Source organism: Gasterosteus aculeatus, chromosome X (assembly GCF_964276395.1).
Source record: "Gasterosteus aculeatus chromosome X, fGasAcu3.hap1.1, whole genome shotgun sequence".
Classification (NCBI taxonomy): Eukaryota; Metazoa; Chordata; class Actinopteri; order Perciformes; family Gasterosteidae; genus Gasterosteus; species Gasterosteus aculeatus.
In genome coordinates, this window is record NC_135698.1 from 14549094 (window position 1) to 14575388 (window position 26295).

General features: G+C 43.0%; 1 protein-coding gene and 1 long non-coding RNA gene across 2 annotated transcripts; one reads left to right on the forward strand and one right to left on the reverse strand.

Annotated features, from left to right (window-relative positions):
• The first annotated feature begins 109 nt into the window (after nt 1–109).
• Nucleotides 110–8582, forward strand: LOC144383749 (uncharacterized). Its single transcript, XR_013451170.1, has 3 exons — nt 110–269; nt 8084–8220; nt 8460–8582. It is a non-coding gene; the product is annotated as an uncharacterized LOC144383749 (long non-coding RNA).
• On the reverse strand, nt 3743–20371 carry LOC120809770 (homeobox protein aristaless-like 4). The gene is made up of 4 exons (XM_040163810.2): nt 19626–20371; nt 11530–11843; nt 6950–7078; nt 3743–6453 (listed from the first exon to the last, which is right to left on the reverse strand). The coding sequence occupies exons 1-4, from the start codon at nt 19966–19968 to the stop codon at nt 6133–6135; spliced, it is 1107 nt and encodes a 368-aa protein (XP_040019744.2). The 5' UTR covers nt 19969–20371; the 3' UTR covers nt 3743–6132.
• Nucleotides 20372–26295: the final 5924 nt, after the last annotated feature.

Here is a 26295-nt window from a genome sequence, read left to right on the forward strand (position 1 = left end):
GCACCGAACAAGGCTGGACTTGAGTTCACAATAAATCAGAAAGATCCCTCACCGCCCCCATATTCACAAGATTCATAATTGGAAGCATATTGCAGAGAGAAGAGACAAAATGCTGCTAAGGAGCGAAGAGGTTGGGGGTTAGAAACACAGCGTGATAACAAACTTGAAGAGTGTTAGGAGGAAATCAGTGGACAGGCTCCCGATTTAAGTGTGTTGACTTGGTTTTTAATGGGGTGCACACTGGCAGAGGAACTGGAGGAATCAACATGGTGAGTCATTTCATAGCTGCGGCATGCCGGCTGACAGGTGAAGCATGTTTTATCAGCTGCATTATTCATGGTTCACCATATGCGGCTTGTAAATACAGAAAGAAAACTCAACCAATCTCGCGTTATATGCAACGCTTCTGTACGTATGTGCTTTTTATATTTGCCTGTTACTTTTTTACAGTGCTGCAACAATACACAAGCGGCGATTTAACCCACAAACCCAGCGGTTACATCCAAGCCTTTCACCTCAGCCTGCCCGAACCTCCAACCATTTGTCGAACCACTTTAAATCCTTTATGTTAGCATGTCAAAAAAGCCACAGTAGAAATTTTGACACTAATAAACTGTAGTTTTATTAGTCGGTGAATGATGTGAGGCTGTCTCCATGGTTACAGACCACAGTGATGCCTGTCAAGCAGCTGGCAGGGCAGTTTATGTTTGGTGCAGAGCTGATGGGGAGAAAAAAAGGCCGATCGCAGTTCAACAAAGCGAGCTAACACCTTCTCAAACATGGGTTGATGCTCGCTCTGAAAGAAGAAAACATCGCGGGCACTAAATGAAAATGAAATGCAGATAAGACGTCTCAGCAACACAGTGAGAGAATAACCCCCGAAATATAACTGCTCATGTACAATTTCTCACAGCTTGCCAGGAAAGTTACCTGCGGTCCAGGTGTGGTGTCTGGCCCAGATGTTTTAAAACATCTGTTTCAAACATGATCTCCTAGCCTCCAGAATGTTAAGTGAAGAAGGAGATGACCACTCTTGTGTCTTGTGTGGTCAAAAACTGCATTTGCTAATTTACAACACTGCAGATGTGCTCATCAGTAGAGATGAAACTGATCTTGTTGGGTGATAAGTCGATAGGGCAGGCTGGCCCAGAGCCAGAGACCCCATTAGAAGGAGCACGGGGCAGTGAGGTATCCATGCTCCTCTCTCAGTCCTCCTCCTACACTTCCCTCCTACACACACAATGACCTGTCAGATCATGTGATGCAGACAGTGACATGCAAACACCCATTTTGGGGTCGTTTAACTTGTCATCCTAAAATGTTCATACAACTTCCCAGTGAGTTGCATTGCTTAGAAATTCAGTATCATCCTGCCTTTTGTTTTTCTTCTCGGTTGACAAATCTTGCTAGAAACAGATGTTACTACTTTCACACCATGTTGTATAGTCAGGCTGTTTTGCATTGGTTTCTTATGTGTGTCAATAGCTTAGCTAAGTGAGAGCTGTATACTGGCATTCTCTGCTTGTAATGAGGGCCGTTTTACTGGGCAAAGTGATGCATGCGGTCCTCCTTCCTCTTCAGCCGCCAGCTCCTCTCCACAGAGCTGTGCTGAGGTGCTGCGGTGCCTTTTATGTCCCTTAGGACAGCATCAATATATCAAGCTTCTGCTGACTCTCCTGATTAACATCCCCTTAAGTCATTGAGTGAGGTAGGCTTTGCTTTCACAGTTGCAAACATGGCCCGTTTGAATTTACATGCGTGAGTCAGTTAAAAAAAGTTTTTTTTACAGGTCGAAGTACTTTTTATTTTCCTGTGGCTCCAACATAGATCCGAAGTCCCTTTATTGGTCCAAACGTGTGTGGAGAAATTTGATGAACCGTGCACACTTTATAATAGCTCTATTTTCAAATGGGATCATTTAACAGTGTAAGCCAAGGTGTCGGCTTTAAAATATGACCTGAACGATTTTCTTTTTTTGCTGAAACGCGATATAAGAGGTGATTTACGGCCTCTGCTTTGCTAACTATGGCTCTTAATGAGCAGCTCTAGCATCCACTTGTTTATGGAGCAGGTTGATTGACAAGCCGCCCAATTGACAAATAAAGGAGTGAATGTGGAATTGGATCTCTCCGCTCTTATGCTGCCATATCAGCAGGGCACTAATGTAGTGGTGAACTTTGAAGTGCCCTAATGGTCTTCATGGTCCCTTAACCATGCAGGCTTCTATTAGGGGTGTCAGTGGAGCCTGGCTGGAGCAGCGTGACCCATTAGATTTAATGAGTGCTGTTCAGGGCAGAGTGGGCTGCTCTTCTTCCTCTCTGCGAAGGTTTATTCATCTCGTTCAGCCGCGTTTTAGACAGACGGGGAGTTCAGAGGCAGAGGTGATGTCTCTAAAACGTGCGTCCCGTTTCGTTGCTTGGGTCTCTGGTTGCGTTGTGACCACTGAACTCAGTCCGTCAGTTAGATCTCCTCACTGGGCTCATGAGCATGGCCGTGGCCTTTTAATCGGTCAGTGTATTCATATACCACGTCTTATGAAATAAGATGAGTATTTTATTCCACATGCACAAGCCTCCTCTGAAGCGACTTTTTTTTCAATTCATTGCATTTCCATTGTTGTCCTATTGATGATCTCCAGTTCCTCCACTAGAGCTGCGGGGTTTGCTGGGTCACAGCGGTCTTCGTTTGAGCTTCCCCATTCTCGTGCGATCGGAGTGCTCCAGTTAAAGTCTTGCACAACTGTGGAAAAGACAGCTATTGTTGCTGGGAGCGAACAGAAATGGGAGAGCTCCAACATTCTTTGTAGGGTAAAGACCACAGCGATGGCAAGATGTGAATTGGCAAAGGTTTAACTTTTCCGGTTTCCTGGCTGTGCCTTCCCTTTGTCTTGTGTGAAAGTTGTCCTAAATTGTTCTTCCTTCTATGGATCAGCACAAAGTTTGAAATAAAGGGTGGATAGATTACAGACTTTGTTTTTGTTGTGTAGGAAAGATGTTTTGAAGTGATTGGAAATGTTTTTTTTTTTTCCTAAGAAGGACTGTTTTATTGCATGAATGAGCTTCTATTGCAAATACAAAGAACATCTGTGTGAAACGATGTTGCATACTATGTAGCATGACAGCTTTCTCTCGCTCGGCCAAACCTACACCGTTTGCCAAATACCACCTGGAGATATTTAAGGCCCATTCAGACTATTAGCCTTAACTCTCAGCCTAATGGCTCGGCCAGAGCATCCCATGTGGAAGCTGCTGATGCGAGAAAAAGGCTTCACATATCGTCCACCTTCAACAACACAAGCAAACCCAATCATCTTTATCAGTGTAGTTTAGTTTACCATGTTTTCATTAGATATCAGAATGCAAATATCTTTGCCCACACAATAGTCTTACATTGCTGGTAGGGTTCAAAGTCTTTTCTCAAGTATGAGTTTGTTTTGACACTCGCAGCTTTATGTGTGAGTTGTTCAAAGACGCCAGCTGAGAGGCTTGCTGATGCATCCGGTCACAACACAGATGATCAGCTTTTCTAAATATCTCGACCTGGAGAAAGACAATTATAGATACAGTATTTAGCATTTACTGTGGTGGGCAACAAAGTACACCACAACGCAAAATGCAGAGATATGTTGAGATTGCAACAAATACGTCTGTGGGACCTCTCAGTCAGAGGAAGAGAAAATGAGAATTTAGATTTCAGCGCCTGTAAGAAATTTCACCTACAAAAAAAAAATCTGAACTCATTCAATGGTTGGAGATTCATTTATTTCAAAATCACACCAAATCCAATAAACAAAAACAGCAAGTTACTTCTGTACAAACAAAAGAGGCACCTGAATAAACAGATGTCAGTGATGCAGTTCGTGGTGCTAAATATGGACGGGTTTAGGAGACGCCTCTGGCTTTAGCAAAGTGACCACTGTCCTAGTGGTGGTCAAAAATAATAATTAAAACAACACTGTAAGTGCAATAACTTATTGCAATAACACATTATATAAAGTCACAATCTGAAGTAAGAAATACTTGATTAATACATAAAAAAGCTGCTTAAAGCCATTAGAAAATTAGAAAGAAATTTCAACCTTGGTAAAATTCAAGAGCAACTCTTAAAATAAAAACATAATTTTAACATTTCTAGGCAATGTTATTGTAATACTTCAATGGTCCATTAAGTGACAAATAAGCACACACAAATGTACACTCAAAAGAACAACATTTGTATTGTTCACATTCACACAATATGACATTATACTATACTTGATTTCAATCGCTTTATTTCAGTAGTATCAACATGGATGGAGCTGCAAAGGAGAAGACCAACTCAACTCGACAAAGTAGGAACTCACACATCGAGTAATGCAATAAGTTATGTTGGCACATCCTGTTTCTGAGGAAAATGTTTGGGATTTTCTGTCCTCACATCCACAAAGTCTAAATTAGTTCAAAATATCTCTCCTTAATCGAATAGTCCCCGCTCAATTTTAGAGGCCTTTGTCTTTGATATTTGTTTACGTACTGCCAATAAAACTAAGTAAACATTTGAATTTTCATGGATTGTGTATACAAGAAATAAAAATATCTGACATTTAATTCTTTTACTGAAAAATTCATTAGTTGTATTCCTTCTCTAAAACAGGAGGCTGCGATGGACACTCGTGCGTTAAAATGATTAATCAGCCACGATCAGCCAGAAAGCAACACATCTGCCAGCATCACTAATGGGGAAAGAAAACGGATATGTCGCCCAGCGGGCGTCACAGAGGGATCAGCCAAAAGTCCAATGAAGCCTGTCTCTAGCCTCCGCCTGCAGACCAGCTCTGGTGACAAGCTCATTCCGACGGGGTAACACACAGAGACACTCCTGCAATCACTGGACATATACACCGCATTCCTGCAGCCCGGCTCTAAAGTCATCACATTACCTAAACATTGCAGAATGTTCTTCGGGACGATTGGGGGCCACTGATTTGGCCGGTCAGTTTCCGGCATGTGACGGACTCAGTGAGCAGGCTACAAATCCAACAGTCGGAGAATTGATCCTTGCAGCGTGTGGAACTCGCTGTGATGTGCTACGGCGTTGGCGGAGGCAGGACAAATCACATTAATGCTAATAATGTGTGTGTATTCCTGCTGGCAGTGGATTGTAGCTGGTGTGGCTAGTTGGTGTTGAAGGCGCCTGCTATGCATTGTCGGGCCTTGTCTGCCAGTGGAGACAGTATTTCCTGTAACCTGAGGCCCGGGCCGAGCAGGGGGAACCAGTGAAGGCAGCCCTAGGGGGAGGAAATGACATATTGGTTTGAAATGGCTGCCAATCCAATGCCTGCCCTGCTCCCAGAATAAATTGACACAGGCCGTGTCTGCTCTCAGTCAATTAGTCTCTGTTCGCTTATTGCATTCAACCTCTGTCCTTCTTTGCGGGAATATAAACTGTGCACCGCAGGCTTTGACAAAATGTATACTTTCTTTTAGAACCAATTATTGTGTTTTTAAGGACAGTTTGCAATGGCAAGGAACATGAACAAAACTCTCACCCAGTCAGATGGTACTCCGATATGTTCTTGAACTCACAAAGAGTATACAAAACGAGACACAAATCTAAAGTAACACAAACGAAACGACTGGAGCAGAATGGGCGGTATAAAGAATAAGCTACAGGAGGTAAATAACGTGAATAAAGTTCACCGCTGTAAATTAAAACACTGTATGCTATTGCTGGCTTCGGCAGTGCAGTTCTTTATTGTGATAGTATTTCGGAAACCATATTTATTATATTGCTTATTTTACTGATACCTATCACCATCATGAATGAAACTCAGTCTGTTGTGGACTAAACTCATATTTCAATGCGACCTGAGCGAGCGATCAAACACAACGTCTCAGTAACATCTTCTTCCGAGTCGCACCTCTGTATTTCTCCCACTTGCAGCGTCTGCTTATTGTTACAGTATCAGTTGTTATCTTGTGATGGTCGCTGCGACGGCCTCTGTTATCTCCGCAGTCTCTCCCTGTTCAGTTGACCTGTGTTATCATTGGTGCTCTCAGGAAAACTCCCTCCTCCCACACAGCCGCTCGGCTCGCCGCTGGCTGCTCCGGAGGAGAAGGCCATGAGGCGACCGGGGGAAACTGGGCTCAGACCTCATGTGGTCCAAGAGATGGCCGCACTGTGTTCCTTGGCCTTCATACGCAGCGCAGCTATGCTGGAAGACTTGCGGTCTGGATCGAGGTTAAGATCGTAGCCATTGATTCCGCCGCCCATACCGGGACCCCCGAAAAGGCTGCCCATGTGTGTCTGTCCCATGTGGCTGCTTCCTGGACTGGGCACGCCCAGGAAGTCAGAGATGCCTCCAGGACCATGAGGGTGAGGCGGCATGCAGGAGGAGACGGAGTCACAAGGCACGACGCAGCCCGGCACCGGAGATGCTCCACTGCTGCTGCCGATCCACGAAGGGTTCTGGATCTGGAGGAGGAGAGAAAACCAGAATTATGAGTTAACGTGAAGTAAATGAAAATATGCAGGGGGGTCGCTTGTGGTGATGGAGCTACAGAGAATCATCCCCTGGAGCACTGACTACTATAGCTAGTTTCAACTCATTGTTCAGCTGTGTGGTCCACAACGTCACTGCTCTGGTTCACTTTTAGTGCTCTCATAAGGTTATTAGCCTCAGCCGTCAGCTGTTTTCACAGAAAATCTTGGGAATAAAAACATAATACACTGCCTGCTCAGCATTAAACTGCAGACAGTGCTGCGAGCAGGTGAACACGGTGTAATATTCAGTTGCTAAAGAGACAGATGTGTTCCTAAGAAGTTGCCAAAGACCAAAAAACAAGCTAAAGCAATCAATATCCAATTTAGACATATCAACCTTAAAAAAATGAAATGTCAATGTTATGGACAATTTTTAGATCACGAGTCTTCTTACTCAGTGAGCTGACAACCCCGTCTTTCCCTTTACCTGTGCGTAGTTCTCAGGCCGGGTTAGTAGAGGCAACTCGTAGGCAGTGGAGAAGTGTGTCCGGACCTGCTGCATCTGGCCGTAGCGCTCCCTCTTCCTCCACTTGGCTCTGCGATTCTGGAACCACACCTGCAAAGAAAACCACCCATGAAAAAAACTGACCAGCCGCAACTGAACAAATCTATGAGAAAACTCTCATACACTCTCATATTCCGTGCAAACTCCAGAACTTTTTTTTTTTTTTAACAAGGCCATCCTTTTCCCGAAACAAAGCCACATAAAATGAAGATAGTGGAGCGAATAAATTCTGCAGCACATGAAAGTGCAGGCCCAGGTTTTAAGACTTGACGTGTCTTTAAAGTGCCGTCCACACGGAGCTATTGATGTGAAAACGTTGAGTCTCCCCCGGTGCTGCACGAAGCAGCTCCCCCCTTTGATACGCGGGCGTCTGCCTCCCTTCAGGCTGCCAGCGTCGACAGATCCACATCTGGGCCTGTAGCCATTCATAAATCACTCAGGGAGAGGTGTGCTCTCCTCGACATGTCAGCACCGCGGGAAACAGTGGGGAATCCTTCTGTGTATTCCATAAAACCAAGGTTCAACTTTTGTCCAACAATGTGCTTTTCCACGCCCACTTTTGGGATAATTAAGTATTGGATAATGTAGGTGATGCTTTCAGTACCTGCTGACGGACCAAGGGCAGGCTAAGCCTACTTGTCTTTAACTCTGGAAGCCATTATAGGAATGTAGGACCGAATGTAGACAGTTGAGGGAAAAAAAACAATATTTGTATCCTGAGAAAAATTCCCTGAAATAACAGCAGTCTTGGCAAGACTTCTTCAGTCATTTATGTCTTTTCTGTATAAAGGATATCTACTATGTCTTTCTTTTCCAGAACAAGGATTCCTCTTTTTGTGATTTCTTCCTCTTATTTACATGTTTCTTTGTAAATAATGTTATTTGGGGGAGTTTTTATTTGAACCTATTGAGATTCTGATTATAAGGAATTAGTGTAGTACAGATTGTTTGAGAAGAAAACTTCTACTACAGGAGGAGCAAAGGGGCTTATTGGACGTCTTCTTCTGTTTATTTGTTCGTATTTGTTTGTTATCTGAATCTTATCCTCCCTCCCAGGAAAGGGACACTTCTTCAAAGAGGAAAGAGAGCGATCCTGCCTTGGCAAACTTGAACTTCCAGACCAATCAGCTTGTGGTTTTCACATCCCTGACATGCAATTTTCCCTCAGTCAACCTCCTCAAATCCCCGACCACGTGAGTTAAACACGATAGAGTTTAGTGACAAACATGAGCAGTTCCACACAGAGGTTTTATTGCCAACTCAGTTTTTCTTTCAGGGCAGGATTGGAGAGCCGACTAGTTGTAAGCACATGCACACATAATTCTCCTTTTTCTGACATAATATTCAAAGAGAAGACCATACATGGCCTCCTGCCTGTGTTTTTGCAAAAAGGCGACGTAAAGAAACGTTGTCTGACTCTGACATTCCTCAGGTCAGCTGGCGAGATTAGAGGACCGCTCACCCTCACGAAGCGGTAAACTGATATCCGGGGTTGTGCCTGAAGTCCAATGTCAAGGTGAGGAGTTATCACTCTTTGAATTATATCATATGTTTGGGGGGGGGGGGGGGGTGCTCAGGGTCTATGTTAGGCCTCCCTCTGAGGATTTGGGGTCTATTATTGTCTCTCTTTTGTTTCGTTGTTTGAGCGCATAACATCGGAGGTTTTTAAATAAAATCATCAGCACAAAAGGCCCTGAACTGATGAGCGTGAAAACTTGGTTTTGCTTTCTAGAAATACGGTATAATTTGTCAGAGCTTAACTTAAGGGAGCCTCTTGTGTATTTCTATTACATGCAAGTCCCATAAATGAACAGAGCCAAAGCAATCCTCAAAGAGCGTTTTATACCACCTGGGATAAACTGGGATTAAGGTGAATGCCACGAATCAAAGGTTCCTCTCTGCTTTATCTAAAATGTTTTATCAGTTACCAAACTGGCATCTTAATTGTAATGAATCAAGATTACCTAACTTTATTTCTACTTCTAATCTCTTTGCCCCCTCCCCTCTGTTAAAGCTCAGCCCCTTCTCTCCCGACCCCCAATAACCCTCTTCTCCCCTCACCCAACCCTCCAACTTACATCCCCTCTCCGCTTGCCTTTCTCCTCCCTTTTAAGTCAGCGAGGGGAAGTGGGGATATTGGAAAGTGAGATGGGAGAATGTTCAAACTGGAGCTTGTTTTCATTTCATGTTTAATTTCCTGACGCCTAAGCCCTTGGCTTTCCGCAGTTAACCGCTCTGACCTTATGGAGGCGTGCGGCAGACAGCAGTGGACGAAGCGTACACACACCCAGAGAACACATGCATTTACATACCACCATATGCATAATTCAAAGTCACAAATAAACAAATGCAATCTTTTATCCTGGGAGCCATAACACACTTGCTGGAGCCTTTGATAAACAAGCAGACAATGTATGAGCACATACGTAGAGCCCTGGTCTTGGCTTTTGAGTGTGTCATGTTTCACAGAGCGTTTGCTCGAGCTTTGCCTTTGAGCAGCGGAGGGAGTGATCCAAATAGTTTGGCATGGAGATCATTGGGGGAACATTATGAAGTCAGATGTGTCCTCTGCGGCTCTGCTTCAATACCCAACTTCTAAGTTCGTTAGAAAGGAAAACTAGCGGTGCTTTTGCACAGGCAGAATTTAAATTAATACGAAGATTTATTTTTTTTGGACTATTTCTTGTTGGTCAACAATGACCCATTTCTATATAGGGCCAAGAGGAAGATATGTACCAACTGCAGACTAACTACTCTTCTTTATTTTATCTAGACATCTGCAAGGAAGGTGGCTCAGAGCTCTTGGAGCTCAAAGTGCTTGGCGGCGATACAGTAATTGCTAAAGACGTTGACAGCAAAAGGCAGCTTACCGAGCCATTAAAGAGCTTTATTTATGCTCCAGAGCCGGCAGTCAGAGAAAGAGAGGAAGAGGGAGAGAGGGAGGCCAGAGTGCAGAGCTCCAAAAGCAGCCTTTGAAGTCCAGCCGTCTCACCTCATCTCTGTCATCCAGGACCACTGCGATTGATGGACTGCCTCCGCAGTCACTCACACAGCCTCCCTCTCCATTAAAAAAGGAGGCACCGTGGTGAAGTTCAAGTCTGAGGTTGAAAACTAATTGTACCGAATAAAGTAGTGGCAGCAGAAGTAACAGATGTGATTATGGAAAACTGCAGTGTAACTTTATGAAGACGTTCATCAAACGAGGGATGAAATTGTAGGACCTTGACATTGGCATTTGGGGAGAAAACATCTGCACTCTGGATTTCAATGGCTGTTGTTTCATAGATGAAAAGGAGTCTCCGATCGGTTCCAAGCTTCCAGTGCCCCTTGGTATTCAACAATTGGATATCCCTGGACTTTGTCTTTATAGACCTTCAGATGAAATTGTAGGGTTTAGTCTTGATTGCGTACATATTTAAGGTCTGATTTTAGAAGTATGGGTCAAACCTCACAGTGACTCAACAGTCACAGGCAGCGTGGCTGTCAGATGAAGAAGTTAATTATATGCATCTGGGGAATAGATGTGTCTGTGTGAGAGCAACATGAGTGTACTTATCTTACTGTACCACCACAAGGACCAGGCCCGGTTCTCTGTCCCTGACTGTGTCTCGGACCACGTGTGGAAATTGAAAGTGGCATCTCAAAGTATATCGTAGCTAAACAACTTTAATGACTCCTATTTTTCTCTCCATGTGTTATTGAGTGGTGCGGTGAAATAGTTTGAACGTGGTGTTGCTGGGGAGAAACCCTTGGCCTCTGACCCTTATGCAGAGCCTGCAGCATGTAAGAGCTAAGAGTATTCCCTTAGTCCCACCCATCCCATTCTGATCTAAAACTGGCAGGCAGAAAGAGATGAGGAACAATAGGCCTCGCTGTCTGCTGCTCCCAACAATCTTTGTCAACACGCCAGTCTTAACTCTCCCAGCCGTGAGTGTCTTCTCCCGGAGTGGTTATTAGCACGCAAACAGTAACAACTGCAAGTCATTCAACGCGACTCATCGGGCTGTTCTGTACCGAGGGCCAATCTGGTTTTGGATATCATTATTTTAAGAAATAACAATTCAGTATTACGTTTCCACCACATAAAAAAATGATCCGAGTCTCTTCTAAACAGTGAGTAATTAGGCTTGGTAAATGTATTTGGACTATTAACGTTGGGTCGGTGAATCTCTCATTTAAAAAAAAGGAGGAAATCAGATGATTAGAGAGAAACGAGGGGTCAGGTCGGATGGACTTAACATGGGAATGCACTGTTTGTTTTTCCTTTTCATTCCAGCAGTGAGTTTTGAGGGTTGTTGTTTGATGCTTGTTACCATGGCATTAAGGCTCCCCTGACCTTAACAATGTAGTCATTTCAATCACCATTTTGTACTTAAATCGAACTACAACATGATCGTCGACAAATTCTATATTTTGTCTTTTAACTTGTATGAAATGTTGGCTCAGAAACTACAGAAACAAATGTTCCACTAGTAACGTGCCGTTAATCCCCAATTCCTCACCTGCACGCGAGCCTCCGTCAGATCCGTCCTCATTGCCAGCTGCTCGCGGGCATAAACATCTGGGTAGTGTGTCTTCTGAAAAACCTTCTCCAGCTCCTCCAGCTGGTAGCTGGTGAACGTGGTGCGATTGCGTCTCTTCTTGCCTTTGTTGCTCTCTGCCTCACTTTTGTCCAAAGGGCTGGCATAGTCGGAGCCGGGCCGCTCGCTGAGGCCCTTCTCGCCGGGCGACTTCAGGTTCAGGTAGCTTCCTTCCATCCCGGGGGGGTCGACGCTCGGGGGTAACTCAGACTCCGTCAGGCCGCTGTTGTCTTTTCCTGTAAGGAAAAAAAAAGTAGGAGGTACAGAAAGAAGTGTTGAAGTTATAATCAATGGTATTTTGCTCTTTTAAAGGGACACTTTACCAATTGTACACATGTAGTTCAGATCAGTTTGCCAAGTTTGAACAATGTTTGCAAAAAATATCTCAGCTCAGGTCTTAAATCTTCAGATTTTTTAAAGGAAGCATTAGAAATGAATGGTGGTGGTTAAATGAAGGACACGGCCCATTCACAGTGCAGGGTTCCAGGGTTCTTGAAAACCTTTTTACCAATGTCTTGCTGTGATGTGGATTGAAGGTCCTGCCCAAAAACCTCATAAAACATGACATTTAATCATGCTTGGGTTTGAATAATGAGCATTTGAGCAATTTTGGTTTCAGTTGAAGTGTGCCGTTCTTCAGATGTTCTTATGAAGCACAAAAAATTCAAATAACATTGGATTTGCATGTAATACAAATCATATTCTTACTGTTATAATATTATTTTCAAATATATAAAGCTATTTCAACCAACTTTTTTAGAGCAGAAAAAAGAGAGCCACATGTCGTCCATAATAGTCCTATAATTATAGTTACCACTCTATTATTGAAATATTCAAAAGAGCAATACTTCATGAATGAATTAAACCATGGTGCCCCACGTTCAAGTCTAGGAGTGTGTCTGCTCATCATCACATTTCAACATCCACAAGAAATGACTTTACTTTAAGCTTACGTCATATCTGTAATGTTTTATTTCAAGGTTCAAAGGCCGTCTCTGTTAAAAAGAAATGTCTTTCTCTGTTTGGAAGGTGTATCACTCCACATCGGGGTGACCTGTGACAACAACCCTTGAAGCCTTCTAACTTGCATCTCTCAATCACGTCACCAGAAACCCAAGCCACTTAAAACCTGTTCCCTCTCCAGCCGTGTATGGCGGCCCTTGTGTGCGACCACGCTGCCCCTCCCCCCTCCTCCCCCGCTCCCTCGCCCCTGAGGTATAAACAACATTGTGTTTGTCACCTTTCATTTCGTGAGCGTCCGTTTCGTGACAGACCGCGCTCTGTTCCTGTCAGTACACGCAAGCTTTTTTGTTTCCTCCTAAGAGATGAAGAAAGCCGTCCCTTCTCCTTGAATAAACAAACAGTCGTGTGAATAAATAAGCTGGAGGGCTGCGGTTGTGGGCCAGTGAGAACAGTGCGCTCTGTCAGGCCTGTCCTGCGACTGGGCACGGTGAGCGCCCGGTCCAGACTCTATTGGTCTGAATCCAGCACAAAGTGGTCTCTTCCACGTAAACAAAGTATTGTGCAACAACAGAACTACTTTCGATCCAACATTTGTCTCCAGCTTTTTTTTTTCTTCTTTGTCTCTTTGCAACTCTTGTTCTGCTCAGTGTCAGTAATGATGGTGATGATGATATTCCTCTATTGATCCCCCCCCATGGGGGGAATTTGGGTGTCGTAACAGCTCAAGCAAAACAGATCAAGATAATAAATAAAAAGTATAGCACAATAAATACAAATTATACTCCTGTCGTGCTCAGAAACCCAGTGCAAGGAGGAAAAGAGGGTTGACACTTTGTGGCACTGCACGGTGACTCTCTGAGCCAAGTGTTTTTTAGTTAGATGACCGAATAGTTTTAGAGTGAAGGAGCTAGGCGGTGGCTGCCTGTAACATGCATGTTTGTTTTCATGGATAAGTTCGCCTTTGGCTAGCGCGTACCGCAACGAGATGTCGATAGTCATCCTCTCGATACTGCAGCAAGCCCCCCTGCTCGCCGGCTCAGACTTACGCCGACAGAGACGCTAATGGAACATCACAGCTCGCCCAGCCGGAGGTCGTGACCTCATATCGCTTTGGCCCACCTGTCAGACCCTCTTACAGTCTCCACGCAGGCAGATGTTCTGACATCACCTATACCCCTACACTGGCCTCTAATGCCGAAGCAATGTGCAATATTTTCTTTCTACCCCTGGGCAGAAACATGGCGGCAATGTTAAGAAGTAAGACAGGTCATCTCCAGGTTCCTACTTGGCAAAGGCCCCAGAGCGGGCACATATCCTGCAGAGCACAGGGTGCAGCCGGGGGGTGGGGGGGGGTAGTGGGGTCATTCTTACAGATGTGCGTGTTTTGACTACTTTTACTTTTGAATCAACACTAATAAGAAAATTCAATTGAAAGCGTGGACATCTTGGGAGTTTCACTTGTTTTCTGTCTTACTGAGTAAGACGAGAGGACAGTCTCCTGGCTGAAAACTAAATAGGAAGCAACCTTGATCGGCTAGTTTGGCTAGGATTATAATATAGAGCTGACAGTTTATTTTTTTGTTGGGGTAATATGGGAATTGCTCAGAACATAACACCCTGTAGAATGGGGATTCGTTGTTTTTGCTCCTCTGTTTTTATAGCGATTTAACCAACAAAACATGAGTGAGTGACCTTTGGAGGTGTTGGTAGTCAGACGGAGACAGGCCAGCTGTTACAGCCTGTTTTCAGTCCTGTTGCTGGAAAAAGCCAAGTTGCTAATGGTGGCAGCATTGAGTAACATTCGTGAGCTCACCGGGACAAGCTGATATGTGGCTAAATCAACAAAGCAAAGAGAAGCTCAGGTAGATACTGCCCAACCATCTCTTTACATTACATATCGTTTTTGCTGTTATAGTAATACTCTGAATATTATGTATAACCTTAAAAGGTTCTCAGTCTTATAAATACTTGTTTCCCCACGATGAGCACTAGAATCTCTAATTAACATTTTTTTCTTCCTGGTACTCCAAAAGTATTTATCTTTTCTCTGTCCCGCTAAACACAGAGAGTCCTTCGCCACAAACATCTTCCACTTTTACCGCATGCTGAGCCGTGTGTTTCCGCACTCTGTTCTGGAGAACACAGCCGTCACACACTTTCTTTTCGCGAGCCAAGATTCCACCGCGTCGGCTCCAGTGTTTTGGAGCATTCAGGGGGATGTGTTTTTCACCGTTCTCATTTCAGTATTCAGTGTTTCAGCATGCAAATGCACCGAATGTCCACAGCTGATCCTGCAATTTGCCATTTTCTTCGAGACAAGCTGCAGACCTCTTCAGTTAGTCGAGGTCAGATATTTACTAGGGTCAGCAATTTAATCACTGCTGAAAACAGAGAGAAAACATCAAAGTGTAATTTAACTGGTTGTAAAGCAACAGGGCACCCTCTCAGTTTTTATGGAATGGGACAGGGAGGGTCAAGTGAAGCCAAATAAAAGAAACACTATAAATTAGTAACCTGGGGAAGGGTTAAGGACCAAACACTAAATAGGGAAGGGAATGCTTTTAAAACAAGCACTCAAAATTGTTCTCTCAAAAACACTCACACCAAACAGCAGTCGGCCACAATGGCTCTCTACTCCTCACACCTTCTATGGATCAAATAAAGTGAGGTATTCCAGCGGCATTGTTGGCTATTATTTGTGCATGCATTGTTGGTCCGCAGACATGCTTTGGGATGGATTATTCTTCCCGCAGCCCGGTCCAAGACCTTATGTTGACTGTTTTTTCCTCCGTGGAAGGGAGGGTCCCAGATGTTCCTGAGGAGAGATCTATGCCAGCGGCTCATGCAGGAATGCAGATTTCCTGGGAAACCAAAAAATCTTTCTGTTCAACCTCAGACCCTTATATATTGACATGGAGCATGACCTCAATACTGTCGTAATACCTTGGGTCGCGGCTGTCACTGTCTCATATCCCAGAGCTCAAAAATATATTTTTTTTTCAATGCAGGAAATATTGACACAGCATGGGGGGAAGAAACCCCATTAAAGATGCATTTTGGTAAAGCATTTCATTTCATAACAGAAAGTTTAAGTATTTGCATCTACATGCATGTGACAAAGTTATAAGTAAATACCTAATGTTGCATAGTTACAGTCCACGGTCAAACCTTTTAACCAGTCACGGTCAAAATTAATTTCTTTGTCAGGCTTTATCATTTCTGTGATGCGTTTTGTATGATCGATGTTACAAGTAAGTTTGTGTTGGGTGATAAACATGAACTTTAAAAGAGGAGGAGACGAGGATATAAAATCCAAGAGGATTATTCATTATTAATCATCAATAATCTTATTTTCCAGCAGTCTTGAATTCATTCCAGAAGTACATTTCTGCCTTTTGAGAATGTTTGTTTTTTGTGCAGGCAGTGTCATTAAAATGGGAATTAGGGTTACTTTCAATCTCTGACATGCAAAATGAGCTGTGTCTTGCTGCTGAAAGCGAGCTGTTGCAAAGTTGTTAATCATGGACCTATAGTGATCATCATAATATTGTGTTACCATCATTAGTACCTTTCTTTACTTTTCCTTTTTTGTGATGTGATAGGCCAAGAGCTTGTATCCTTTTCTTTGCCATAACACTGCATGGCCAAATGTTTGCATTATTCAAGAACTCAGAGTTTAGATGTAGTCCATTGATACGAGTCAAGTCAAAGTAAAGACGCAGTGCCTGCATGTGATTCCAAGGTGGACACCATCCACTGCAGGAGAGGTGGCTGCAAGTGAAGGAACAAGCCATGCTCTGTAAATTGCATGAGAGCATTAGCTGGGGGTTTTTTGTGAAGTGACGATAGGGAACATAACGCAGAATGGAAAATAATTGTCCTCAGAGTTGGTTCATAGACACGCAGCGGCAAGATAACGGGTGTCATTCATGCATGCATGTGCTGATGACACAATGCGTTGGTCATCGGCACATGCATGTCCTGTAACATACCTTCCCCAATCCTTCTAACAGAGTATATTCTGACAGGAGGCTTTTAAAAAAGTTACTTGTTTCGGGTCTTTTTACTTTGATATCCCGTCTGAAAGCACAGTGATCAGGCGTTTTGTATAAGCACAAACTGCGTTTAGTGATTTGTCTTCCCACAAACACACTGCGGAACTTAGTATCAGGTAGAAGCATACAGAAACAATGACCTTCCCTTAGCTCCACTTACATTCTCTCCAGTTCATAAAGAAAGAGTGAATATGTTTCACCATAAGTTCATGAAATGAATAACAGTAATGAAGCAGAAGACTAAAGCCACGGAGTCAAGTGTATACGCGCATGTAAACAGTTATTCCCACGTGCACGTGCAAAACCCTCTCATTTCCAGCCCGTCAAATCATTAGCCAATCTTAATGTCCATTTCTGACTCGTTGCTTATTTCCACAAGGTGTTGTTGACACAGGTTTATGTAAACAGTTTTGTCATCTCGGGCACTCTCTGAAGCTTTGGAGATCTGATGTTTGGAAGTATGAATAATAACTATAGGAGCCAGTAATGCACATCTGCCTTACATTAATGCAGACCTCTCCTGCAGTGCTGACCTGCATTCCTCAGCACTCGATCAGCTCTCATTCATCACTGTGAGCAGGTAGACAGCTCCATCCCTGTTCTATAGCTGCAGGACAGTCTCATTGAAATAACATGCACAAAGGGAAACAAACCTGCCAACCAGAGCCACTACTGTGCAGATGTTCATTTACTCCTCCAGAGACAAGCTTGTATTTGTAATTGACATCATTTTAAAAATGTTTGGCGCAAAGTAGGATTTTCATGGCAATACATAAACTTGGCAAAACCGTATACATGTATTTTATCAATATGTTATCATCATCTAAATTTGCATTTTAGAAAGTCTTAAATGTCAATAGTGTTTGCATTTGAATAATACCTGGAAGAAAAATTATTTTAAATATTTTAAATATTCTGCACAAAAGTTTGGAAACATTTTTATAGAGGGGAAATGATGTGTTAACGTTTTGCGTATGTCAAAAAGACTTTATCTATTACCTTTTACCACACCATTAGCAGAATACACACATTTGTATTATCTTCTCCTATCATTAAATGTGCATGTTAACATATTAGATATACTCTTTCAAATGTATAATTACCATCCTCAGAATGACCGAATGCCGTATAAACCTTAAATGAATTCGGGTATGGGATGACTTTTGTCCTCGTGAAGGAGATAACGCGTCAGAGTGGAGCCATATAACTTTTATCTCCCATTTAGGGACCACACAAAACAGCAAAAGCCCGTTGACGCCCGAGGCTTTGGAAGGAGTCCAACGCATCCTCCCCAGAGCCCCGATGCCTTCATCTGGCTGCAACATTTCCAGTGACAACATGCAGCGCTCTCCTCGCGGGACGCAAGTTGCCTTTAATGACGCTGTTTAAAAGGTTCTGTCAGTGCACTTGCCAAATCAATTGACTTCAGTGTAGATGGATCCAACCTGTGGGAGACGCGTTGCTCACAAACTCCAGAGGGAAAAAAAGTGACAGTTGAGCTTCAAGTGAAGGGTGACTCCAAGTTGTTTCTCGGGAAAAGAGATTACTCGCACTTTGAAGACGTGTTTCGTGAAGTGGGTTCAATGCGCCAAAAGAAAATACTTTTACTTCAGGCGAATTACAGCAGATCGGGCAGTTCAATTTGATTTGTTACACCTGTTTTAATGTACTCATATGAACAACCAGAATTTAGTGTATTTACAGTTTGGCATGTTTAGACCCTGTTTTGTTATTGGTTGTTTATTTATTTGAGTTACTGAATCTTTTTTTCCAGCCGAATTCGTCGATTCAAATTGCTACTGGTAATTTAAGCCACGTTAATACTAGATGTTGTCTTCAGTAATATCATGGTAAACATCTGGACCTGGGATATATGAAGGCGCCAATACAATAATAGCTAAAAAAAAGTTGTTTTTCAAGGATACAAAACAATAGGATACAAACAATTTCTACACGTCATGTGTTCTTTTCGAGGATATCGGTCCTCTCGCGTGATTTCAATTGAGGTCTAGTTTATTTCCGTCTTTTTATTTTAAGCCGCAAAAACAGTTCAGTAAAATAGATGGCTTTAGTCTAAGTAATCGACATTAAAATCTATTGTTTTCTTTAAGCGGCAAATTGTGCAAGGAATTGTATAAAGATCCTGTTTTATTTAAAATGAATGATGTTCAGGAAGTCTCTAACTTCGTCAGTGACCGCTGCATTATAGACAACAATGTGTGAGCTCATGGCCAATAAATAGTCCATTGAATAAATGTGGAAACCCGTCAACGTGAAATCAGATATTCTATTTATCATTAAATAATATCTCGTGCTAAATAATATAACTCTGCTATGAAAACATTTTTTTTACTAAATAGGTACATTCCATTTTGATTTTGGACGTGTTTGCGTGCTTGCCTCATGCCTAAATGGCTTCCTACCTGAATATGAAGATAAATCGTGAACTTTCTACTTGTCCTGTCCGGTGACATCAGTGGGATGCTGCGGTCTCAGGGTGAACTTCTAATGAGGCTGAAAAGTCCAAGATTCGTGTCCAATACATGGCAAACATCCTTTGAAAAATGACCTTTTAATTAATTCTTCCTCCCTCTGTCTCAGTCCTATGTCCTATGAAGGAAATCTAATTCCAATATCCCCGCTACTATTATAGCTCACCTTGCAAGCGAATTCTAACCCTCCGTGGATCTTATTCAGAATGAACGAATCACTTATTTAATTCAGTTTCCCTTGTTTCACGCACATTTTGTGCTTTTTCTAAGGGAGTTCTAATATGCAACTATGTTTTTTCTTTCTTTCTTGGCATTGCTCACAGTTGCCCTCAATAGTTATTCAATTAAACTGCATTTTTTGCATTAAATACGCACTTATTTTAGAGATGCACATCAGTTCGGTTGAATTAACCACGAGAACCTTTATTTCTCACCGCAGTGAAACGTCCTGTCCTTCATTTCCCGTTGAACCCTTCGCCGGATACATTACATCACACGTAGCCCTCACCATAGCAGGGCATCAGCGTCCCGTTGTGTCCGCTGTCCTGGTGCAGCTTGCCGCCTTCGGGTGGAGTTTTGCAGGTCGGTCTCTGCATGAAGAGCTGGTACTTGTTGTAGCCGCTGTCCTCGGCGCCATCCAACGACTGGCACTCCGGCTGGAAGGGACTCCGGGACTTCTCTCCGTACGCCTGTCCTTTACCGGGGACGAACGTGGGGCTGTATTTGGTTTCAGAGGTGGGGAAAGTCCTGAACGGGTTGGCCTGGTGGTCCCTACCTTGCGCGGTGGACGCGCTATAATATGAATCCATCGATGTCATATCGCAGTATGAGACGCACGCTGCTGCGTTCATACCTCAACAAAAAAAAGTTATGTTTAAAAAAAAAAAAAAAAAAAAATCCACACGGTTCTTCTTCTTCCCCTCCCTCCCCTTCTCTACACGGCAGATATTCTCCCCGAGATTCTCATGCACTGACAAACTGCCACTGACGCGCTCATGCAAACACACTCTCACGCTGCCGCATCTGGGACTGGTTACAAAACGAATCAGATGTTTTCCAGAGACTGCAGACCGAACAAATGCTAAAAAAGCCCCCTGAAGGTTCGCGGGGATAAAGAGAAATGCCTTGCTCAAATCGATGCCGCCTCAGGAGCCTTCAGCGTATCCGACACACACACACACACACACGCACACACGCACACCGGCACGCACGCACGCAGCACTTCGGGCTCCACGCACATCTAGAGTACAGGCCCACAGCGAGCTGCAGCGCGCGCTATTATGCAGCCTGCTGGAATGGGGAGGTCAAGCTCAGGGGGGCGGGGGGGGGGGGGGGGCTTTTTTTTGGGAAACACGCGGGAGACACAACACATGACAATAATGTGATTAGAGGATGAATATATCGTCTTTGATTCTCGCTGCTACACGACTGAGACACATAACCTTTGGCTTTATCAATCTTGAGGACATTTAAACTATTGTTTCCGTCTCCTTTTTTATGTATTGTGTGTATTGAAGGAAAATCAGATTGTGGTTTCTCTTGCATGAAGAAAGACGACTTATTAATTGTAATTGAAAGGAATACGCCGGTAATTTGGAGCAAAAATCGGGCTTTAAGTAAAGCGACGATGAGCTTAAAAATGAAATAAATATTTTCTTATGAGCCCCACATTAAAGACATCGACATTAGCTGTCTGTCATGGTAATTTAGAGCCCATCTTTGCGGCAACGAAGTTTCAGCCTTTAATTTGAGAATTGGCTAAATAATATTGAATTCATTACAACCCAATAAGCCTATGATGCTCATTTAAATACTTGGCTTTGTGCTCACAGTAAAAACGCCACCCGGCAATTTGGTTTTGCTTGACTATCAAAATCTAAATTAGAGGGTAAAATATTTTCAGGCAACAAGGCGTCTTTATGAGCTGCTGGTTAAACTGGATAAATCATTGCAAATTGCATTATTCGTTTTTCTATGTTAGTGAGATGTTTAGGTGATTAAGTGTGGAAATTTGAATTTTAAAAACTGACACAGACAGATAGCTTTTGATTTTTTGTACGATGCTATATTAAATAACCCAGAGTCCCTTCATGACCAAAGATAGAAAACAAAAACAAATATATTTTAACCTGTTTTTACTGCGTTTGGATGTTGCAAAAAAGAATTCACGCATATATTTCCCTGCACGGTTCTCTCCCTCTCTCTCTCTCTTCCCCCTCTCTCTCTTTCCCTCTTTCTCTCTCTCTTATTTTCCGTCATAATTATTTATCATTTATAATGGCTCGAGACAGAACTCGTGTCTTGTTGCTGTTGCTCAACACAATGTCGCCACATCTGCAGTGCGACTTCCCGCAGGAACAGGATTACACTTAGGAATAACAAATAAAAATCAAACTCTGACCGGAGCAATACTCTTTTAGCATCTATCGAGTTTCCAGGCATCAAGAGATCACAATTGGAAGATTTATCAAATAAATATATAAAAATATCGCCGTGGTCTCGCTCGACGCCGGCACCTCTCTCGCTGTGCAGGTATTCATTAACGAGCCTTTTTGACTTTTATTCTTTATTGTACTAAATGGTTGATTTAAGAGTAACGTTTAACTTCGACCTCAAGTTTTTTTTCTCATTTTATGTTTAAAGTTGCGCATGAGAAGAGGAGCCATACTCACAGTGTGTTTCATTCTAATTTCATTCATGCATATCTGTCTGATTAGTACATTATTTACCTGTGTGGTAATATTGTTATTAATGACAAAGACAAGTCAAAGGCATGTCAGCTTTTTAGTTGTCAGTTCATCTTGATTAGTACTTTTTTCCTGTTTTTGAAAGAACTTAGTGAAACATTCAAATTTCAATTTTTCCTAAACAGCATGTTATGGCTTAAATAATCTCTATAAAAATAACAAAAGCTTTAACAATGCCAGCAAAACATTTGGTGTATATAATATACATATAATATAATGAGATTCATTTTTCTTTTCCCCATGGCATCCTTTTCCTGCTGGAGAACCTGAGACGAACATTTTAAAATAAGAGTGTCAGGTTAACGAAACTATAAATTTCAAGTTGAAGGTTGTCACACCGCTGAACAATCACGAATGACAGGCTTTGAGTGCAGCATATAGGCCTCTCTTAATATAAACCACTCCACTGCTACAGGCTAAAGTCTCAGCTGTCACAGATACACATCTCTCATGCTGGCATTCTCCCTAAAAGGTTTCCACTAAATGGCGACTTGTCTGTTTAACTTCCAGCAGGAACCAGGTCCAAGTATTCGCTGCATGCCGAGGGGACGGGCCCGACACTGGTGCAGCAGCTCGGACCCTCTGGGGTTTATGTTGGCACATGGTGTATCAGCAGCAGGGTAAGTGAGGCTCCTCTGGTTATGAGTGTCTCATACGAGAGGCGTGGCGGTGCTGGTCGTGGGCTGGAGGAAGTGCTGTAGGTTATACTTTGTGTTTCAGCAATGTCGTGTTCAGTTTGGCTACAAAAGGAGAAGCAAATCCTGTTGATATGCATTCTCTCGTGGGAGAATTGTGTTGATGGCATTTTTGTGGGATCTTTGTAGAATGGTGGTCTGTGGAAGAGAAATACCCCAAAGAAGATATGGTTTTAGATGTACCCCCTGATAGACAAAAGCACAACCATATTTTTAAATAACTTTAGACTTCATCACCTTTAAATGATTGCTTGTCTAAAAACATTTTACTCCTCAAAATCAAAAATATTGTTGATGATCTTCCAAGACGGACAGCTCCAGACTTTTGTGCGCTATTAGTGCTCACGATGACAGTTTGGACTTATGCAAAGCGAATATTTGATCAATACTGTTGAAATATGAACACTCATGACCTTTAGGCAAAAAGTTATTTAAACGTCATTATTGAAACCAACATGTTTTATTTGTATGTACTAAAGAGATATTCTAACCTATGTGTTTAAGTGTGCAGATTACATGCAGCAGTAATTGAAACTATAGTGTTGGACTTCCCTCATGGGAACCGTAGAGACATTTTGGGAATTCATAAACCAGCTGAGACTCCAAACATCACAGCTGCGGATCAGAGCTCACTGTCATTTCACCCAAAGTCTATTTCAGGGTGATGCTTCACATGTCCTCTGTTTATGGCTGCAGGAATCCCTGCAGCAGCATTGTCCTTTGGCTTTATTCCCCCCAGCACCTCGGGCTGCAGGTCACATTAAAAGATCCATCTTCAAACAACACTCATGTTTCCATCACAGGGCAATCAAACGGTTTCTGATCAGCCTAAAGGTTCCTCTCTAAACCAGTGGCAAAAATATTTCTACATCATGCGGTGATTTGTTTTGAAGATGCAGTGTGCAGCATTTGGCCGTGTCAGTTGTAAGGTTGCAGATTTCAACCAATTTGTCCCTTGCATCTTTATATGAACGACTTGTTGTAAGGCCACAAAAACCCAATTCTCAGTGCAAATTGTTAATTTTTGGCTCCGATGATGCTGAATTTGGAGTCGGATTCAACTTTCTTTCGCCGCTCACAAGATCAAAAATGGTTGCAATTTACATATTGGAAGCGATTGTTACTAAATTAGGGCTGAACTTGAAAAATATAGCTTAAATGTGTGACTTAATGATTATAGGTTGTGAAAGTGAAGCATTGGAACTGAGGCAAAAGGCAGCTCAAGAACAAGATCTTGATTTTAAAAAAGGCTTTTAAATCTCTGGTCTCTGAATCCATCCACAACAAACTCGTTGATCCATCGGCGTAATAACAAAATAGTGAGCATCCATGTTGCATGTGATATAAAAGCTTAATCTTTCCAAACCCGTACATTATTGTAAATGTAGCTGTGCTCTCAATCACTGCCACATCACCTGGTATTTAATGTGTTTGGTCTCACCTTAGGACAAACTCTGCGCTTGTGTAACCCCGCTGAGATTTATACGTGTGTGTGCGTGTGTGAGAGAGAATGAGGGCGTAAAAGAGACACCAGATTTTCATGTGTAGCTTGAAATTGGTTTCACATGAGCCGGGCACACACTCCATCAGCAGATTCTCTGATCAAATTAAGTCGAGATGAGGGCAAAGAAAAAAGAGGCAGCGGTTGTACTGATGTATAATTCGATAAACAGGAAGAAGAAGGACCAGACGGAGGGGATGCTGCACTGCCTTCATCTCTCAACTCTATATCTGCTTTAGCCAAGGACAGTTAAGTCATAAGACACACAGGGGTACCCCTCCATCCACCGCAACAGCAGACAAAGGGCACTGAACATTGGGGTGCCCACATCATTTTATCAATGTATATCCAGCTAGATTTTGTGCCCTCTTTCTGAACTAGTGTTGATCTACTTGCCTTGCTAAATATAATCCAGTAAACGTTAAGAAAAAGAAAGTCCATAAAATGAAGGCTTCTATAAACCTCTGAGGAACCAATTCATATTCCAACGGTATTGTGCTGAAGATAGATCAAACATTTTACATGTGCAAGCTTGAATGTGGAATACATTCGTCGCTCCACAGTGTTAACATATTCACGGCGGTGCCTCGCTCTAATAACGCAGAAATTGTAGCAGCACTCACGACGGTTCAAACACGGGACATATGGAAGACTTCAGAGGACGATGCTGAACAGTTGTGAACACATGCTGCAAATATCACAGGAGATCACGCACAACGGTAATGTTTTCCAAAAGAAGTTCCGGTGTTAAATGTCTTCATTGAGCAATAGTTGCATGGGACATCTATGGGACATCTTTGCCTTGAGCACGCGGAGAATGAGCCACTATTATACTAATATCCTGTGATTTGGAAATCCCGTTGAAAAAGCAAGATGTGCTTTGCTACCAAAACCTCATGCAGAGCAAGAATTTAAGCCATCGTAAGTCTATTGTTGAATCGATTGTGGCCTAATATTGTTCTCAGCTTGCCAACAGTCAAACGATAGTGATTGCTAGTAAACTATTCGTAGTCCCAGCAGCGGCTGGAGTGAATCTGGTTAAATGGTTAAATTTGTACTAATGTTGACTGCTCATCCTAACCGTATTCTTGAACGTGATGGCTTTTTTTTCCAAATGACCTGCAGGACTGATCATAATGATCTTAATGAAATAAGCTTATAATGATCCGCGGATATCCTAGCTGTAAATCATATAACTGAGCAGATTACTTATTTTGGGTACATGTCAGTGCACCATTAGAAATGTGGTCATCTAATTAGACGGGTGGCTGCTTGCATGGTAAACAGTGTGACCGCGCAATTACGATTCAGTTTAGTACGTAGCACATTGAACTAAATAAATGCACGGCGTATATCAGTCACCACTTACATCTCGAGACCATGCAAAGTAACAGCCAAAAATAAGGCCACTTTATTATTTTTTCACCAAGGCCTCCGTTTGATACTGTTTTAGTGAGTGTTTGCATTGTAACGCAGCACCATGTGTGTGCTGACCCGGCCTGATCTTCCCACAGCGGTGTCGGGACCAGACGAAGCAATGTGCGCAGAGATGCAGCACCAAAACAAAACAAACCGGTCCGAGGGAACATGTCTGGCGATCCGGGGTTCAGCCCAGCCACACAGGGCTCAGGGAGGACTCCTATCTAGCTGGGGAAAGACATTCCCCTGAAATGAGCTTCTCTGGGATGAAAGCTTTGTGTGAGCTCCCCAGATGACCCACGACCCCGTCTGTATTTGTGCAGGGGGGAGTCCTGATCCTGGGTCCTCTGCCTCCCTGCCAGGATCCTGGGGAGTCAGGTTGGGGTGGCCTGACAAGCCCACCATTCTGCCCTCGGGTGTTTTGCTTTTGGGGTAAAGAGAGATCCTCAGATGAGCCGGCACTGTCGCAGCAGTAACCTTTCACCCCAGGAGTTTCAGAGGTGGGCCGTGGGAGGCCATTCCTGGAGCGCTGTGCTATCCCATGTCATGAATATTTCACCAAATGTTGAGATCTGTTGTCTGTGTTTTGCTCCAATGCACAGTTGCATTTTTGAATATTGGCTGAACATTGTATGTATTTCTCATTTTGAATCTCAGTCCTGTGATTTGGGCATAATGTCCAAATGTACTCACCATAGCTGAGCTCGGCATGTATCATCCAACTGGAGGCCAGCTCTAGAAAATAAAATCGGAGCGTGGAGGCGAGGAGAGAAGCTGTCATCAGAAACCTTTTTGCTCCTTTAATGTCTGCCATCA